The 18161-nt window shown below is 42.3% G+C and overlaps 1 protein-coding gene across 1 annotated transcript in view; it reads right to left on the bottom strand.

Annotated features, from left to right (window-relative positions):
• The window catches only part of LOC115173243 (calcium-binding mitochondrial carrier protein Aralar2-like), a 69246-nt gene that overhangs the window by 36591 nt on the left and 14494 nt on the right, over positions 1-18161 (bottom strand). The window contains exons 4-7 of the mRNA XM_029731159.1: positions 13838-13953; positions 11537-11676; positions 2639-2840; positions 1538-1563 (exon numbers count right to left, since the gene is read on the bottom strand). Coding sequence (XP_029587019.1) covers positions 1538-1563; positions 2639-2840; positions 11537-11676; positions 13838-13953 — 484 coding nt within the window. The remainder of the gene's footprint in view (positions 1-1537; positions 1564-2638; positions 2841-11536; positions 11677-13837; positions 13954-18161) is intronic.

Raw genomic sequence — 18161 nt, 5'->3', positions numbered from 1 at the left:
CTCTTTCACTGCACACTGTCCTCCCAACACAACTCTTTCACTGCACACTGTCCTCCCAACACAACTCTTTCACTGCACACTGTCCTCCTAACACAACTCTTTCACTGCACACTGTCCTCCCAACACAACTCTTTCACTGCACACTGTCCTCCCAACACAACTCTTTCACTGCACACTGTCCTCCCAACACAACTCTTTCACTGCACACTGTCCTCCCAACACAACTCTTTCACTGCACACTGTCCTCCCAACACAACTCTTTCACTGCACACTGTCCTCCTAACACAACTCTTTCACTGCACACTGTCCTCCCAACACAACTCTTTCACTGCACACTGTCCTCCCAACACAACTCTTTCACTGCACACTGTCCTCCTAACACAACTCTTTCACTGCACACTGTCCTCCCAACACAACTCTTTCACTGCACACTGTCCTCAACACAACTCTTTCACTGCACACTGTCCTCCCAACACAACTCTTTCACTGCACACTGTCCTCCCAACACAACTCTTTCACTGCACACTGTCCTCCCGAAACAACTCTTTCACTGCACACTGTCCTCCCAACACAACTCTTTCACTGCACACTGTCCTCCCAACACAACTCTTTCACTGCACACTGTCCTCCCAACACAACTCTTTCACTGCACACTGTCCTCCTAACACAACTCTTTCACTGCACACTGTCCTCCCAACACAACTCTTTCACTGCACACTGTCCTCCCAACACAACTCTTTCACTGCACACTGTCCTCCTAACACAACTCTTTCACTGCACACTGTCCTCCCAACACAACTCTTTCACTGCACACTGTCCTAACACAACTCTTTCACTGCACACTGTCCTCCCAACACAACTCTTTCACTGCACACTGTCCTCCCAACACAACTCTTTCACTGCACACTGTCCTCCCGAAACAACTCTTTCACTGCACACTGTCCTCCCAACACAACTCTTTCACTGCACACTGTCCTCCCAACACAACTCTTTCACTGCACACTGTCCTCCCAACACAACACTTTCACTGCACACTGTCCTCCCAACACAACTCTTTCACTGCACACTGTCCTCCCAACACAACTCTTTCACTGCACACTGTCCTCCTAACACAACTCTTTCACTGCACACTGTCCTCCCAACACAACTCTTTCACTGCACACTGTCCTCCCGAAACAACTCTTTCACTGCACACTGTCCTCCCAACACAACTCTTTCACTGTAGATTAACTGTCACAGGAATTATGTCTCTCCATTTAAGTCTGTTTAAAAGTACTTTAAGTACTTTATCTTGTACTGTTCTAGATTGTGGGGGTGGGGAGAAAACACTGGAAACCATCCGTTTCACTAGATGGCGCTGTTTGCTTTACAGACACAGCAGTGCGCCCAACACAGCTAGCAGTGAGGGAGAGAAGCCATCTGCAGAAGGAGGAAGAGGCTACTTGGGTTGAAGCTTCTCCTCTTCTGACAAAAAGATTCATTTATCTAACATCCAAAATCCAAGCAGCCTCTGCTGTTCACTGAAACATCATATTACTGTGCCTTGGCCACTAAATCTACACCCTAGCCATGTACAGGGACACAAAGGGAGAGAAAATCAAATATTTGGGAAAACTGAGCATTCTATTTATCATTTATCATTTTTCAGTGTGTGTGAGAGAGATTAGAGGGAGAATGTGTGTAAATGTGTGTATAGTGTGTAGGCATGGTTCCACACACAGCCTTGTCTTAAATGCATCTGCTGTAATGGCAGTGAGTGTGTGTTTAATAACATGGACCCTGAGATGGCTGGTTTATGAGGTAAACAATGTGGGAGAAATGACAGAGTTCACTAGGTGTTTATAAAATGGCCTAGATGTGGAGGGAGACACACACACACACACACACGAGGAAAACAGACAGAGACACAAACAAACGTGTGACGTGACACATACTGTACATACTCACTCACACAAACATACCATACTGGTGTTCATTTTATCATCACACACAGAGAGAGAAAAAGAGAGGACACCAAAACAGCTGTGTGTGTGTGTGTGTGTGTGTGTGTGTGTGTGTGTGTGTGTGTGTGTGTGTGTGTGTGTGTGTGTGTGTGTGTGTGTGTGTGTGTGTGTGTGTGTGTGTGTGTGTGTGTGTGTGTGTGTGTGTGTGTGTGTGTGTGAAGGGAGAGACATTTAACTGCCTGGTTTGATGCCAGAGAGGTTTAAGGTAGCTCTTTCCTGCAGTCAAATGACCTAGTGGTCTCACGAGTGGAATGTTATTCATATTTTTTATAATTTCATCATTAATAAACATATATTTTTTTTTAAATGTTGAAAATCCAGTGTTTCTATGTCAAACAGTTTTGTTATATTTCAGTCTTCTGTGATGTATATAAAGTGTAATATTGGGATGCAGACTGAAAATGGAATACTTTTCACCTCTATATCTGACATGGTGTAGGTGTCTTCTTGTTTAAGCCCATAACCATGTGTGTGAGGTGGATACTTTTGTTTCAAGTAGATGCTGATGTAGATTGTAGATGTAGATTGTTTAAGACTACCAAGAAAGACTGTGTGACCCTGATTTAGCCCACTGCAGTAAAAGGCTTTAATGACACGTTAGGGGAAGGAAAGGGAGAATTATAGAGGAAGAGAGCGAGAAGGATGAGGGATAGAGGGAGAGAGGGAGAAGAACCAGGGAGCCAGACCCACCGCCACCAGGCTCTCCTCCACAAAGGGTGTGAGCATGTGGGGCCGGATGGTGACCATGATGTCCCTGAAGTCCAGGGCGGAGATGGAGCCGCTGTGGGCCTTGTCCCTCTGAACAAAGGCCTGCCGCGCATGTTCCAGCTGCATCTCCTGGGGAGGAGACAGAGGAACACACACACAGATTAATAACACACACACACACACACACACAGTCTTATACAGCTAACCTTGTGGAGACACACAATTCAGTCCCATTCAAAATCCTATTTTCCCTAAACCCTAACCCGTACTCTTACAATTACCCGAACCCAAAAACCTAATCTTAATCCTAACCCTACCCATTAACATAATTGTAGAAATGGTTCTACATGGAGCCCAAAACGGTTTTACTTGGAACCAAAAGGGTTCTACTTTACTTTGAACCAGGGTTCTTAAAAGGGTTCTCCTGTGGGGACAGATGAAGAACACTTTTAGGTTTTAGATGGCAACTTTTTTCTAAGATACCCTTAAAATCACATAGATACCCTTTAAATCACATAGATACCCTTTAAATCACATAGATACCCTTTAAATCACACAGATACCCTTTAAATCATATAGATACCCTTTAAATCACATAGATACCCTTTAAATCACACAGATACCCTTTAAATCATATAGATACCCTTAAAATCACATAGATACCCTTTAAATCACATAGATACCCTTTAAATCACATAGATACCCTTTAAATCACACAGATACCCTTTAAATCATATAGATACCCTTAAATCACATAGATACCCTTTAAATCACATAGATACCCTTTAAATCACATAGATACCCTTTAAATCACACAGATACCCTTTAAATCATATAGATACCCTTAAAATCACATAGATACCCTTTAAATCACATAGATACCCTTTAAATCACATAGATACCCTTTAAATCACATAGATACCCTTTAAATCACATAGATACCCTTTAAATCACACAGATACCCTTTAAATCATATAGATACCCTTTAAATCACATAGATACCCTTTAAATCACACAGATACCCTTTAAATCATATAGATACCCTTTAAATCATATAGATACCCTTTAAATCACACAGATACCCTTTAAATCACATAGATACCCTTTAAATCACACAGATACCCTTTAAATCATATAGATACCCTTTAAATCACATAGATACCCTTTAAATCACACAGATACCCTTTAAATCATATAGATACCCTTTAAATCACACAGATACCCTTTAAATCACATTTAAATCACATAGATACCCTTTAAATCACACAGATACCCTTTAAATCACACAGATACCCTTTAAATCATATAGATACCCTTTAAATCACACAGATACCCTTTAAATCACATTTAAATCACATAGATACCCTTTAAATCACACAGATACCCTTTAAATCACACAGATACCCTTTAAATCACACAGATACCCTTTAAATCACACAGATACCCTTTAAATCACATTTAAATCACATAGATACCCTTTAAATCACACAGATACCCTTTAAATCACATAGATACCCTTTAAATCATAGACATTCCTAGCTTCAGAGACATAGAGCAACAAACACACGGACACAGAGACATCGTCCTGTTCGGTTAAACCCGGTAACATTATATTTCTGTGACATGATTTAGACATGTTGTGCAAAATGGTGTCCTCTTATAACATTTTAATGACTTCAGATGAGGGTGTACCTACAAACACACACACACACACACACACACACTTCTCGGAGAAGCAGGATTGCCGTTGATGAGCCCCCTGACGCCATTTTCCCTCTCAGTTACAGGGAACCAGCGTTTGGCGGAGCTGCAGTAATTTGCTCTCTCCTCTCCTCTCCTCTCCTCTCCTCTCTCCTCCTCTCCTTTCTCCTCTCTCCTGTCCTCTCCTCCCCTCCCCTCTCCTCTCCTTTCTCCTCTCCTCCTCCTCTCTCTTGTCCTCTCCTTCTCCTCATGCTGCTGCAGTGGGGCGTCGCTTGTGTTTCTCTCACCAGTCCAAATCCCCCATTAAGGCACTCCAGGGGATACACATGCAGACTGGCTAATCACCTAACTGCTCACTATTTCACAACACACACACACGGCACAGCAACTTCCTCCTCTGTGGACCGTAGAGACAACAGACAGGCTCATGGGAAGGCTCCAGTGGGGCTTTGAAATTAAAAGCCATTATCACTACTGTACCTGTGACCACACGTCTCGTGAGACACCCTGTAAACAATACCGCTTCCTCTGGGCTCATACTGAAAATACCACAATTCAAATAACTGTAAAACTTGAATACCAATAGGCTACTTACTGACTTTATTTCAGTAAATTAGAGATGTTATTGAATATTATTTTTCTAAGGATTTTGACTATAAAACTCTACTTCCTCCCTACCATTCTGTGTCATAAGAACTTCAGTGTCTAAGTCTGAGTGAGTAACATTTTTGATAACATAACAGGCCCCAGGCTACGCTCAATAACTCCAGAAAACAATTTGAGGAGATTGACACCTACATAAAGCTGAATACAAAGGGGAGAATAAGTAGAGACATTTCTCCCAAAAGAGGTGTGATCTGCAAACCAGGTTTCTGTGAGAGCAGGGTGTCAGGAACAAGCACTTATGATTCCGCATAGGAGCTCGTCAACTACCTACTGCCATACAACCATCAGTTAGGAGAGTCATCATTAGGGGAGGTTATAGTAAATGTACTGAGGAGGTCCAAAATGGAAACCATACAAAGGAACATATTGCAAATAAACAAATCACTTGGGTATGGGACATTTCCAAGACTCTTTACAGTTGGTTTTTGAACTTGGGATGAATAGGTCCAAACCAATAAACATGTGAGGGGGGAAAGAAACTACCACAGATAAAACAGCGAATGAAAAAAGAACTGGAGCGGTATAGTCAAAACAAGAGAGAAAGGAGGAGAAAAAGAGAAAATAAAAGCGTGTGTGTAAAGGGGAAAAATATCCCTGAGCTCTTTAGGCTGGACAACACTGAGCAGAGTTAGGAGCTGCCTGGACTGCCACAACCACATGGAACAACAGAACAATTGCGGCCCAGAATCTAGTCAGTTTACAGTTTTATTGTAACTGTGAGTGTTTTAGAGACATGGTTTTCATTTCAGGAGGAGAGCTTAGCCTCTGACGACCAATACACAGACCGCCACAGCATTTACACTCACTTTAATTGTCCCTGGACTGGACGGAATAAAAAAACAATTCACGAGCCACTTCTGTTTTGGGTTTCAATACGAGAGGCGTTGGCGTCTGTCCTGCTGTTTAAGGTCTTTAAACAATGGAATACCTGCAGGAGAAATACTGTACAGATTCCCTCTAACTGTTCCCAGTGGTTCCGATCAACACACACCAGGTTAAAGTCATTACTAACCCTTAAGGCTACAGTCTGGGATTCTGTTTTTTTCCCAGCTAAATTGGTGAATATCAAGCATTGAAATTACCATTGAAAACACAACCCCAGATCATAGACTGTACCTTTCAAAAGCTCAGACATAACTTAACAAGGCCACTTTAATGCCCTCCATCCATGTTCAGTGTGCCAGCCACAGACTTATACTGTATATTGGTGCCAAAATTCCCAAAACAATGAATTTAGCCGTATTGATTGTATTATTGTTTGAGCATAGGAACACAGCATTAGCCATGGCAACATGTGTAGAATTGCAGAAAATGTGCTTTAAAACTGTTAAAGGTTCTCTCAGCTCCATGGCAGAACATGTAGAATCGCATGAAATTAGCTTTAAAATATATATATTTTTCTCTCACCTCCATGGAAAAATGTGTAGAATTACAGGAAATTTGCTTTAAAACAGCAATAATTTCTCTAAGTTTAAAAATGTACAAATTTCTCTACACAGCCAAGATGGGGGCCTCTAAAATTCAGCCGCGCTGACTGGCTGACTGTGCCCATTGCCCCTGCCACGTCCACCACCTAAGCTCATTTCTGATCCTGAAAAAACCCTGCTAGTGAGAAAAAAAATAATGGTTGTATCCCAAATCGCACTCTATACACTACATAGTTCACTACTTTTGACCAGTACCCTATGGGACCTGGACAAAAGTAGTGCACTATATAGGGAATAGGGTGCAATTTGAAATGCAAATCATGTAATTTTGGAGAATCTCTGGCATCCATCGAGACAGTAATTGGCGAGGAATTTGCAGCGCAAATGTTTTTCCGGGATAATCCCATCTTGTGTGCATCTGGCTCGTCATCATTATGGATGATTATGCAAGTAAACACAATGTATAAGGATGAGTAACCCCATTGGGGAAACCACTGAAAATAAACCTCAGTATATACAGTACACTGGGTAGCCAGTTTATTAGGTACACCACCCCATTCACGAAAATGGTGGGCGCGCCGGTTCAAGTATCTCAGAAACGGCCGGCCTTCTGGGCTTTTCACACACAACAGTGTCTAGGGATTACAGAGAATGGTGCGACAAACAAAAAAACACAGTCATGTGAGCAAAAACAGCTTGCCGATGAGAGGTGAAACGAAAATGTCAAAAATCGTGCAAGCTACAGTTGTGTGCAGAACGGCATCTCGCAATGCACAACTTGTCAGTCCTTGTAACGGATGGGCTATTGCAGCAGACGACCACACCAGGTACCACTCTAAAAACAAGAAGAAGCGGCCCCAGTGGGCACGTGATCGCCTGGTCCGATGTATCCCAGTTCCTGTTGAATCAGGATTTGGTGTAATCCTGCCAGGTGTCAACAGTACATGCTGGTGGCGGTGGTGTCATTTAAAAAAAATATATATTTAACCCTTATCTAACCAGGTAAGTTGACTGAGTGTGGCGAACGTTTTCCTGGCACAGGTTAGGTCCTTTGATACCAATTGAGCAATGTGTCCATGCCCGAAGAATTCAAGCTGTTCTGGAGGCAAAGGGGGGTCCGACCCGGTACTAGACGGGTGTACCTAATAAACTGTCCCCTGAATGTACATACAGTATATTTGTTGTATAATACAAGTATGTATTATTACACATTTACTGCGCTTAACTGTGAGATACACATCTTAAATCTGTATTATCATTCACATTACAAGGGGGAATAGAAATTATAGTATTTTCAAATAGTAGTTAATTAAAATAACTGAATAACTTAAAATAACAGTAAAGGTCTTCACTCAGGTCTAAGTGGATTTATAACAACCATTTTCTCCTCTACTACTGGGAAAACACTTAAATCACAGCCCCTGAATTAAATAAGAACCACAGAAAAAATGACTTTTCTGACTCAGTTATTATGACATGAATCAATAGCTATGAAATTGGGGCAAACTGACTAAATGAAGTGAGTGAAATAGGAAATGTGTATTTCATAGTTGAGCTATGAGCATTACTGCTGTACTTCTGGTATGAAGTATTGGAAACCACTGGAGTCGAACTGTGCGAGCCCTGAATGCAAAATATTTCCCTAATGTAACTGGCTACAACACACACATGCATGAGCGTGCGTACACACACACACACACACACACACACACACACACACACACACACACACACACACACACACACACACACACACACACACACACATACACACACACACAATATCAGTGTGTTCTTCACAGTGTAACCCATCTGGTCCAAGTTAAGTGTAACATAGAAAGCTCATTCAGATATAGTGAGTGTAGATGCAAACTTGGCAAGGCCCTCTCCTCCACTCTCCCTCTCCCCCACTCTTCCTCTCCTCCAGTCTCCCTCTCCCCTGATTTCACGTCTAGACATCATATTGGAAAATGGCTAGCACACCACAAATACAAAAGGAATGCGGGGCAGCAGCAGCACGGCTGATACTATCCTTTATGGAAGAGAACACGTTTACCTGTTTTCGATAGAAGGGTGTATAGGTGGAGTGGGTTTATATTGGTGGTTACGTCACTTAACTGTAATGGAAAACAAATGCCAGCGTGGTCTAAAGTATAACCTCAGTGTTTCATTAATGCCTAATCAGGACAATATGGCGAGCTGTGTTGGGAAACAGGACCAAGTTGAGCTGTGTTGGGAACCAGGACCAAGTAGAATCAGGTCAATATGATGAGCTGTGTTGAGAAACAGGACCAAGTAGCATCAGGACAATATGATGAGCTGTGTTGGGAAACAGGACCAAGTTGAGCTGTGTTGGGAACCAGGACCAAGTAGAATCAGGACAATATGATGAGCTGTGTTGGGAAACAGGACCAAGTAGGATCAGGACAATATGATGAGCTGTGTTGGGAACCAGGACCAAGTAGAATCAGGTCAATATGATGAGCTGTGTTGAGAAACAGGACCAAGTAGCATCAGGACAATATGATGAGCTGTGTTGGGAAACAGGACCAAGTAGCATCAGGTCAATATGATGAGCTGTGTTGGGAAACAGGACCAAGTAGCATCAGGACAATATGATGAGCTGTGTTGGGAAACAGGACCAAGTAGCATCAGGACAATATGATGAGCTGTGTTGAGAAACAGGACCAAGTAGCATCAGGACAATATGATGAGCTGTGTTGAGAAACAGGACCAAGTAGCATCAGGACAATATGATGAGCTGTGTTGGGAAACAGGACCAAGTAGCATCAGGACAATATGATGAGCTGTGTTGGGAAACAGGACCAAGTAGCATCAGGACAATATGATGAGCTGTGTTGGGAACCAGGACCAAGTTGAGCTGTGTTGGGAAACAGGACCAAGTAGCATCAGGACAATATGATGAGCTGTGTTGGGAAACAGGACCAAGTAGCATCAGGACAATATGATGAGCTGTGTTGGGAAACAGGACCAAGTAACATCAGGACAATATGATGAGCTGTGTTGGGAAACAGGACCAAGTAGCATCAGGACAATATGATGAGCTGTGTTGGGAAACAGGACCAAGTAGCATCAGGACAATATGATGAGCTGTGTTGGGAAACAGGACCAAGTAGAATCAGGACAATATGATGAGCTGTGTTGGGAAACAGGACCAAGTAGGATCAGGACAATATGATGAGCTGTGTTGGGAAACAGGACCAAGTAGGATCAGGACAATATGATGAGCTGTGTTGGGAAACAGGACCAAGTAGCATCAGGACAATATGATGAGCTGTGTTGGGAAACAGGACCAAGTAGAATCAGGACAATATGATGAGCTGTGTTGGGAAACAGGACCAAGTAGAGGAACCTAAGTCTGTGTGTGTCAGGCCGAGGCTGGATGGGCATCTAATAGTACACTGAATACATACACACACCATAGCTTTTAACACACAGAGTCTGAATACAGACACACACCATGGTCATCACACACAGAGTCTGAATACAGACACACACACCATGGGCATCACACACAGAGTCTGAATACAGACACACACACCATGGGCATCACACACAGAGTCTGAATACAGACACACACATCATGGTCATCACACACAGAGTCTGAATACAGACACACACACCATGGGCATCACACACAGAGTCTGAATACAGACACACACACCATGGGCATCACACACAGAGTCTGAATACAGACACACACACCATGGTCATCACACACAGTCTGAATACAGACACACACACCATGGTCATCACACACAGTCTGAATACAGACACACACACCATGGGCATCACACACAGAGTCTGAATACAGACACACACACCATGGTCATCACACACAGTCTGAATACAGACACACACACCATGGGCATCACACACAGAGTCTGAATACAGACACACACACCATAGGCATCACACACAGAGTCTGAATACAGACACACACACCATGGGCATCACACACAGAGTCTGAATACAGACACACACATCATGGGCATCACACACAGAGTCTGAATAAAGACACACACACCTTGGTTATCAAACATAGAATATAAATACAGACACACACACCATGGACATCACACACAGAGTCTGAATACAGACACACACACCATGGTCATCACACACAGAGTCTGAATTCAGACACACACCATGGTCATCACACACAGAGTCTGAATACAGACACACACACACACACACACACACACACCATGGACATCACACACAGAGTCTGAATACAGACACACACACCATGGTCATCACACACAGAGTCTGAATTCAGACACACACACCATGGTCATCACACACAGAGTCTGAATACAGACACACACACACACACACACACACACACACACACACACACACACACCATGGTCATCACACACAGAGTCTGAATACAGACACACACACACACCATGGTCATCACACACAGAGTCTGAATACACACACACACCATGGTCATCACACACAGAGTCTGAATACAGACACACACACCATGGGCATCACACACAGTCTGAATACAGACACACACACACACCATGGTCATCACACACAGAGTCTGAATACAGACAAGCAGGTTAGAGTAAAGATCTAACACAGACTGCTGGGGTTTCACTGGCTTTGTAAAATAATGGGTATGCAGGGTCTGAAGGCAAAATGAAAAGAACTCGACAGATAGAGTCAGACACAAAGGGAGAGAGGAGGTAAAGGACAAACTAACTGACAGAAAGACACATTGACATGGACAAAAAAGAGCAAGACATTTACTCAGACAAGAGAGAGAGCGAGAGAGACAGAGACAGAGACAGAGACAGAGAGAGAGAGAGAGAGAGAGAGAGAGAGAGAGAGGAGAGAGAGTTAGATAGAGAGAGAGAGAGACAGAGATAGAGAGAGAGAGAGAGAGAGAGAGAGAGAGAGAGAGAGAGACAGAGAGAGAGAGAGAGAGAGAGAGAGAGAGAGAGAGAGAGAGACACTCTATGTGAGTGCAAGGTGATATAGAGAATATCAACCCACCAGGAGGAACTGGGTGAACTCTCCATAGCTGAGGTGCTTGGTCCTCTCTGTGCCGAAGTGCAGCCGCATGAACTCAGAATCCCAGTTAAAGGGGATGTGCTGATGGTTGGTGGTCTGGCTGAAGACCTGCTTCACGTCCTCTGAGGAGAGACCAGACAAGACGAGCACCTTTAATGAAATCAGTCCCCTTTTCATTCTGACCCTGCTGACAAACAGACTATTGTAGATGGCTGGTTAGCAGTAGCATTGCTTCACAAGACTCGGTTACTTGCAGACATGGGAGACAATGTTGTGTATTATGTCAGGAAGAAATGTGTTATTATTTTCTATCAAATTGTAGAAATGTTCATCATTGACCATTTTATTTTTTTATAGATTTCCTATTAGAAAAGTATGTGTTAATAATTACGGAAGTTACAGGTCCCTGAAACCATAGGTCTAAACAACGATGATGGATTGACATCTACCGTAGCTATAAAGTATGCAAAGCTATGTGATTATACGCTTTTCTAATTCTGACAATCTCATTCAGTAGAAGTAATGTAGGTGGGAGACATTGATCACCAGCCTTATCAGAGAAACCAAAACAACAGATAGTCTGAAAGAAACCTACTTCTTATTACACCACTAAACAAAAAAAGTCTTTCAAACCTACTAGTATGTATCAGTGAATGAATAACTTAAAGAGAAATGAGAGAGGATCCGTACCAAATTGCACCCTATTCCATAAATACTTTTGATCGATAGTAGTGCACTATTTAGGGAATAGTTTGGGATGCAAACCAGATCAGGCCATACCTTTCGGAACAAGACAGCTCCAGCAGGTTTTACACTTTAATGAGGCAATAAAAATGCTGCATTTACTGGGCAGTGTAACACTGCAGTGCCATTCCCTATTCCAGACCTACCGTTTATATTATCAGCCTTTATGGACCTGTCAACACTCAGGCAACCTTTTATTCTTCTCTTTTTGGTCTCTTTGGCTGAATCCTGTTTTAATGTGTGTTTCATGTCACAGTTTAATTAACTCTATTCCACGAAATTATGGATTTACTTTTTATAAAACACTTAAAATGAACAGTGCATTCATCCCTTCATGTAAAAATATCTGTTTTTCCGCGATCACTTAATAGGAATTACACAGGTTATTAACAAACAAGAAAACAACGTACAAAAATGTAATAAAAATGAATAACAAAACACCATTTATGATGTGGAAAAACAAACTGTCTTTAATGGAACTAAGCCACAGCAATTCATGCTGTCAATAGGTTATAAAGGACTGACTTGTTATTTTGGTTGAGTTGGAGAAGGCCATTTAATCTCATGAAAAATTGAAGAAAGAGATAAAATCATGTAATGGATCACAATAAAGCGACTTTGACAAGACCATAATCTCAATCACAAGTTATTTGCTTTGGGTGAAATGGTAGCTGAACATGAGCGATAAACAGCATGTGTAATGTTTTTCATGCCATTTTCCCCTTCTTGTTGCATGTCCTAGCATAGCCACGGTAGCGTCGGAGTAGGCTATATTCATTAACCTTTCAGAAGGCAGAAAAACAACACAGCTTTTAATTACCAAACCAGATACACCACGTCACTGATAAATAGTCTAATTGCTCCTTTTAAATATGAACATTTACATATGTGCATACATAATCAACCACAATGATCTTACTCCCTGCCGACTACCAACAATTAGAACGGAATTTACTTTCTCTCTGTTTGTGCCCAAGATATGTGCGCCGCATTTCAAATCAGTCCTAATGTGCTAATTTGGCACACCTACAGAAGGCAAAATGAAGGTTGTTTAAATCAATTAGGGAAATGTGAATCACGTAAAAATGTCTCCTCTTCTCACCTCTGGGCTTGGAGCCTTCTAGGTAATGGTCCCAATCACAAACACACTCCTCTCCGCCAGACAGACATGTCTTCTCCCCCTCCACCCCTCCAAAACCAATATCTGTCATCTCCATAGGGGCTAAGGTGACTGTCATTGATTCTCATGGTTATGTGTGACAATATCATTTTTTAGGTCTTTTTTTTGTTGAGTAAAAATGATGTCTTTTTACCTCTTCCAAAATAACAAAAAAAAAAAAAAAGTCCAATGAAATGTACTTTCAGTAAATAAAATAGCTTATAGTGTACTTGAGAACAGCTTTAAGAATTCTTCCTTCACTTCCATATGAATATCCTAGCTATAAGTGTCCACATTGTTTTGTACTTCAGCGGTCACAAATCAAACCAGGGGGTTGGAAATAGAGCTGTCAATCAAATCAGAGAGGGAACGTTACGTACCGTAGGTGGCTGCTCCTTTGCCCGTCTTGTCGAACAGCAGGAAGGCAACCACGTAGAGCGCATCTGGAGCACACAGGACCGACTCAAAGGCCACAAACTCCTGGAAGGAGATCAACCTGATGGAGAGAGAGAGAGAGAGAGAGAGAGAGAGAGAGAGAGAGAGAGACAGGAAGGTGAATGTTAGGATATCCTCTAAAGGTCTACAGATAATGTCCTGTTCCACAATGAAAAAGCAGAGGACTATCAGTAAAACAAGCAAAAAAGGGATACAAACGTAGTAGTTTGTACTTGTTCATACTTGACACATTTTACAGCACGTGTAGTGCAATCATTAAGAGAACTATACAAGTTTCAATGTACAACACTGGGCTTTACTGGGTGACAAAACCAATCGACAGAACAGCCTATCAATATATGTCAATCTTAATTCAAGTAGGCCACTTCTCAGCTGAGTGAAATGTCCTAAATCAAATGAGTATGACTGTAGGAAAATGAAAACATTAAAAAAGGTTTTGAAAGGACTCTGTTCTTCATTTCACTATAGTGTGCCAGGCTGAGTTGGCTGCTATAACGTTGACGGGCAACTTTACACATGTAAAAAGGATTAAATATGACGTTTTACATTTCCCCCTCTGCCATTATAAACAGGTGTACAAGCACAAAGGGAGTTTTGAACGGATATCTTTTGACTTTTACTGTATTGCCTATATTTCAGCACAAAAATGTACATTTGTGCACAAGCCCAACAATGTATTAGGAGGGTAAATTCTCTCATGCTCTCTCTCTTTCTCTCTCTTTGTCTCTCTCTCTTTTTCTTTCTCTCTCTCTCTCTCCCTTTCTCTCAATCTTTTCACTCTCTCGATCTCTCTCTCGCTCGTTCTATCACTCTCTCTCTTTCTCTCTCTCTCTCACTCTCTTTCTCTCTCTCTTTCTCTCTCTCTCTCACTCTCTTTCTCTCTTTCTCTCTCTCTTTCTCTCTTGCTCTCTTTCTCTCTCTCACTCTCTTTCTCCCTCTCTCTCTTTCTCTCTCGCTCTCTCTCTCTCACTCTCTTTCCCTTTCTCTCTCTCTCTCTCTCTTGATGTGTAGGCTACAGAATGTATGTGTCATTAATACCATTGTACTACACTTCTCTCTAATATGCCCACATCATCTATAACAAAGAGAGAATACACCAACTGATCCATGGGAGCCCTGGGGACCACGGTGCAATCTAGTCTTAATTCATGCTCAGTTCAAAGTTGCCTCAAGTCCATTATGAATTTCACAAATGGATACTATAATTACGCGGGGTCAGTCCTAATGAGCAGTCCCCTGAGCATGCATCTCTAATCTATTTCAATTTCCAGGGGAGCGATGATTACATTTTTCTAGCTACTCTAATTCATTTTGTTACTGATGAAATTCAAAGATGGATTCATTTGGAATCTGAAGGCTTGTATGCATGCTCTGCCTGCCTTACAGTGTAGAAAAAACTGCCGTGTTGAAAAGTCAAGAGTAATTGTTGTATTAACTAAGCTAGCTGACAGTTTTAGAACAGGGGGCTGTTGGTAGGGAGTGGGTGGAGGGGTACAAAAGCGCGCTGCTGAGTCCATGCATCGGCTGTTAGAGAAAAGCTAACATATTTACAGCTCTCGCGGCTGGAAGCATATTGAACGTTGAAAAGGAACATTTTCTGAAACATAAAAATTACCAATTTGGAAGGTAATTTCATAAGTTACTGTAGACAATAATACAGACGAGTGCAGGGGAGAAAACAGATACTGTCTGCATATCAGCTTACATTAATTTATGTTGTTAGCGTTTCAGTATTTTTCTAGACACGGATTATGAGCATTTTACTGTAACTTTCACTGCTGTTGATTATCAGGGGTATTCAGATGACTTTGGGAGAAGGAGATGTGAGTGTTCAGGGGGTATATCACACACACGCACGCACGCACGCACGCACGCACACACGCACGCACACACACACACACACACACACACACACACAGTGGTGATTGTGCCAGGGATGAGGCTTATGATGGTTGATTAGCATTGCTATGACTACTACAAAACAATTACCCCCAAAAAAGAGATGGCATCACTTTGCAATGCAGACCAAACAGAGACTCCAATAATCAAATCAACCAACAGTATCTACCAACCATCAATTTATATGGCACGGGACCAGGTTTTTTCTAGGCATGTCCATGGTCTGAGTAAACAGTGCACAAACATATGCATTTACAAACATGAGACTATGTTTCTGGGAAATGTAAGACGTACACAGTTAATGCTATACCACATGGACGGGATTGTTATTCACTTTAAATCTTAGACTGAGAGTCAGAAATCAACAAAGGTTGAAAGTGTCTGTTTGTACAAAGTCGATGTGGAGGTAGACATCCTTCATGTCTTTGTTCGAGGGTGTCTATGAAAGTCTAGACTTTACTGTCATCTTCAGCAGCTAGCGAGGGTCTAGAACACTGTTTACAGCATAAACATTTGGGCGGATTAGGCTGGAGAGACAGCTTTTATCCCTGCTAGTAAAAGGAAAGACGATCCCTTCAATAAACCCCATGTCCCTGCTATTGTCACTGACAGCCTTCCACCCAGAGGTGACTGCTGGCTAGCTGACTGACTGGCTGGCTAGCTGTCCGGCTGGTGGGCTGGATGCTTTGGGTTCTTCCAAGCAGACAACCAAGACCACACCAAAATGCGCATGGCTGGCTGGGAGGACTGCTATTTTCCCAGAATGCTCTCTTTACAAAGTTTTAACCCCAGAGACTAACCTGAGGGTTTCATACTTTGAAGAGGTTTCCATCGGAAAAAAGAGAGAAAGAGAAAAATAAGTGTGTATGTGTGAGAGAGAGAGAGAGAGAGAGAGAGAGAGAGAGGGAGAGATAGAGAGAGGGAGAGAGAGAGATAGAGAGAGGAGGGAGAGAGAGAGAGAGAGAGAGAGAGAGAGAGGGAGAGATAGAGAGAGGGAGAGATAGAGAGAGGAGGGAGAGAGAGAGAGAGAGAGAGAGATAGAGAGAGAGGAGGGAGGAAACATCTCTGACACATCTTTGAGCCAGAAGTAGGGATGTCTACATGTGCTGAATGAGTAATTTGCAGACATAGAGAGGGAGTGTATCTATCTCAGCCAGCCAAGTCTGGGGAGGGTGAATAACAAGAGAGAAAAGTGATTTCCAGGCAGATAGAGAGAGACTGTGATGGCTGTCAGTGAGTGTATCACCTGATTTACACAGTCACAGAGGGAGGCAAAGAAATGCATTACACTGTTTACGTACATCCAAACCCCCTCTACTCACAGAAACGATTACCCCGCCCTGACTCATCTCTGTGAAATAGAATCCTACCTGGGGTAAAAACAGAGGCAGACGCATTGGAAAGAAAAAATGTATGCAGTATGCATATCCTGAAAAAGACTCTAATTTTAACTAGAGGGAGTATATCATAATATGATTGTGTAAGTGGCTTGTTTTCCTACTTTCTTTTTTGTCAGGGAGGTCACTCAACAGGTCCTTGCCAATACTTGAAAAACAATGCGTTCCTGTTTCCCGTGAACATAAAAGGGGGTGATGTTGACACGCGTAGCCATTGTCTGTTCTGCACTAGGCATAATCATCCATCTCATTGTCTAGTGAAATCAGAATGTCTTAAAAAAAATAAAAAACGAGCTTAAACAAAATACATGACGACTAACCTACGATGTCACTGTAAACAAAATGGACGCATTCAAACAAAGGTTTCTGATTACGTGGCTTTGATCGAACCATCAAAGCAGACATTTCTGCTTCCTTATCATTTGGTATCCCCTACCCACCGCCCGAACACACCAAATGAAGTTTAGATACAGAGACCAAGCCATGGTTCCCTAATAGATTTATCCCTTAATAGCAGTGTTGCTGCCGCCATTTATCCGGCTCGCAAAGCCGCACAATGCAGGAGTGCTGAATGGCATGGGCAATTACAGTGCATGTGTGCAGCCAGCCTCCACTCCATTTTAAAGCAGGCTTTCATAATGTGAGCAACATGACCGCATGCACTCTGCTCTTTGCCGGAGCACAGGTGGTTGCCATGGCAACACACTTTTTCTTTTTGACTTACCCTAACATTTTATTGCCCGTCATTATGTATCATTAAAAACATACATATTAATGCAAAACACAGGGGTGATGGGGGTTAAGGGGAGAGGGGGATAAGATGAGATGAATTAGGGTACAACCAACAGAAGGAACAGAACAACACCTGACAAAGGGCCTTTGAGGATTTCTAAGAGTTTATTTTTTAAAGATAATAAATCAAATAAATAGGTGCTAAATAAATTCACCATGA

Source organism: Salmo trutta, chromosome 34 (assembly GCF_901001165.1).
Source record: "Salmo trutta chromosome 34, fSalTru1.1, whole genome shotgun sequence".
NCBI lineage: Eukaryota > Metazoa > Chordata > Actinopteri > Salmoniformes > Salmonidae > Salmo > Salmo trutta.
Note: the sequence above shows the minus strand (reverse complement) of the source record. Positions and strands in the feature narration are given on the sequence as shown.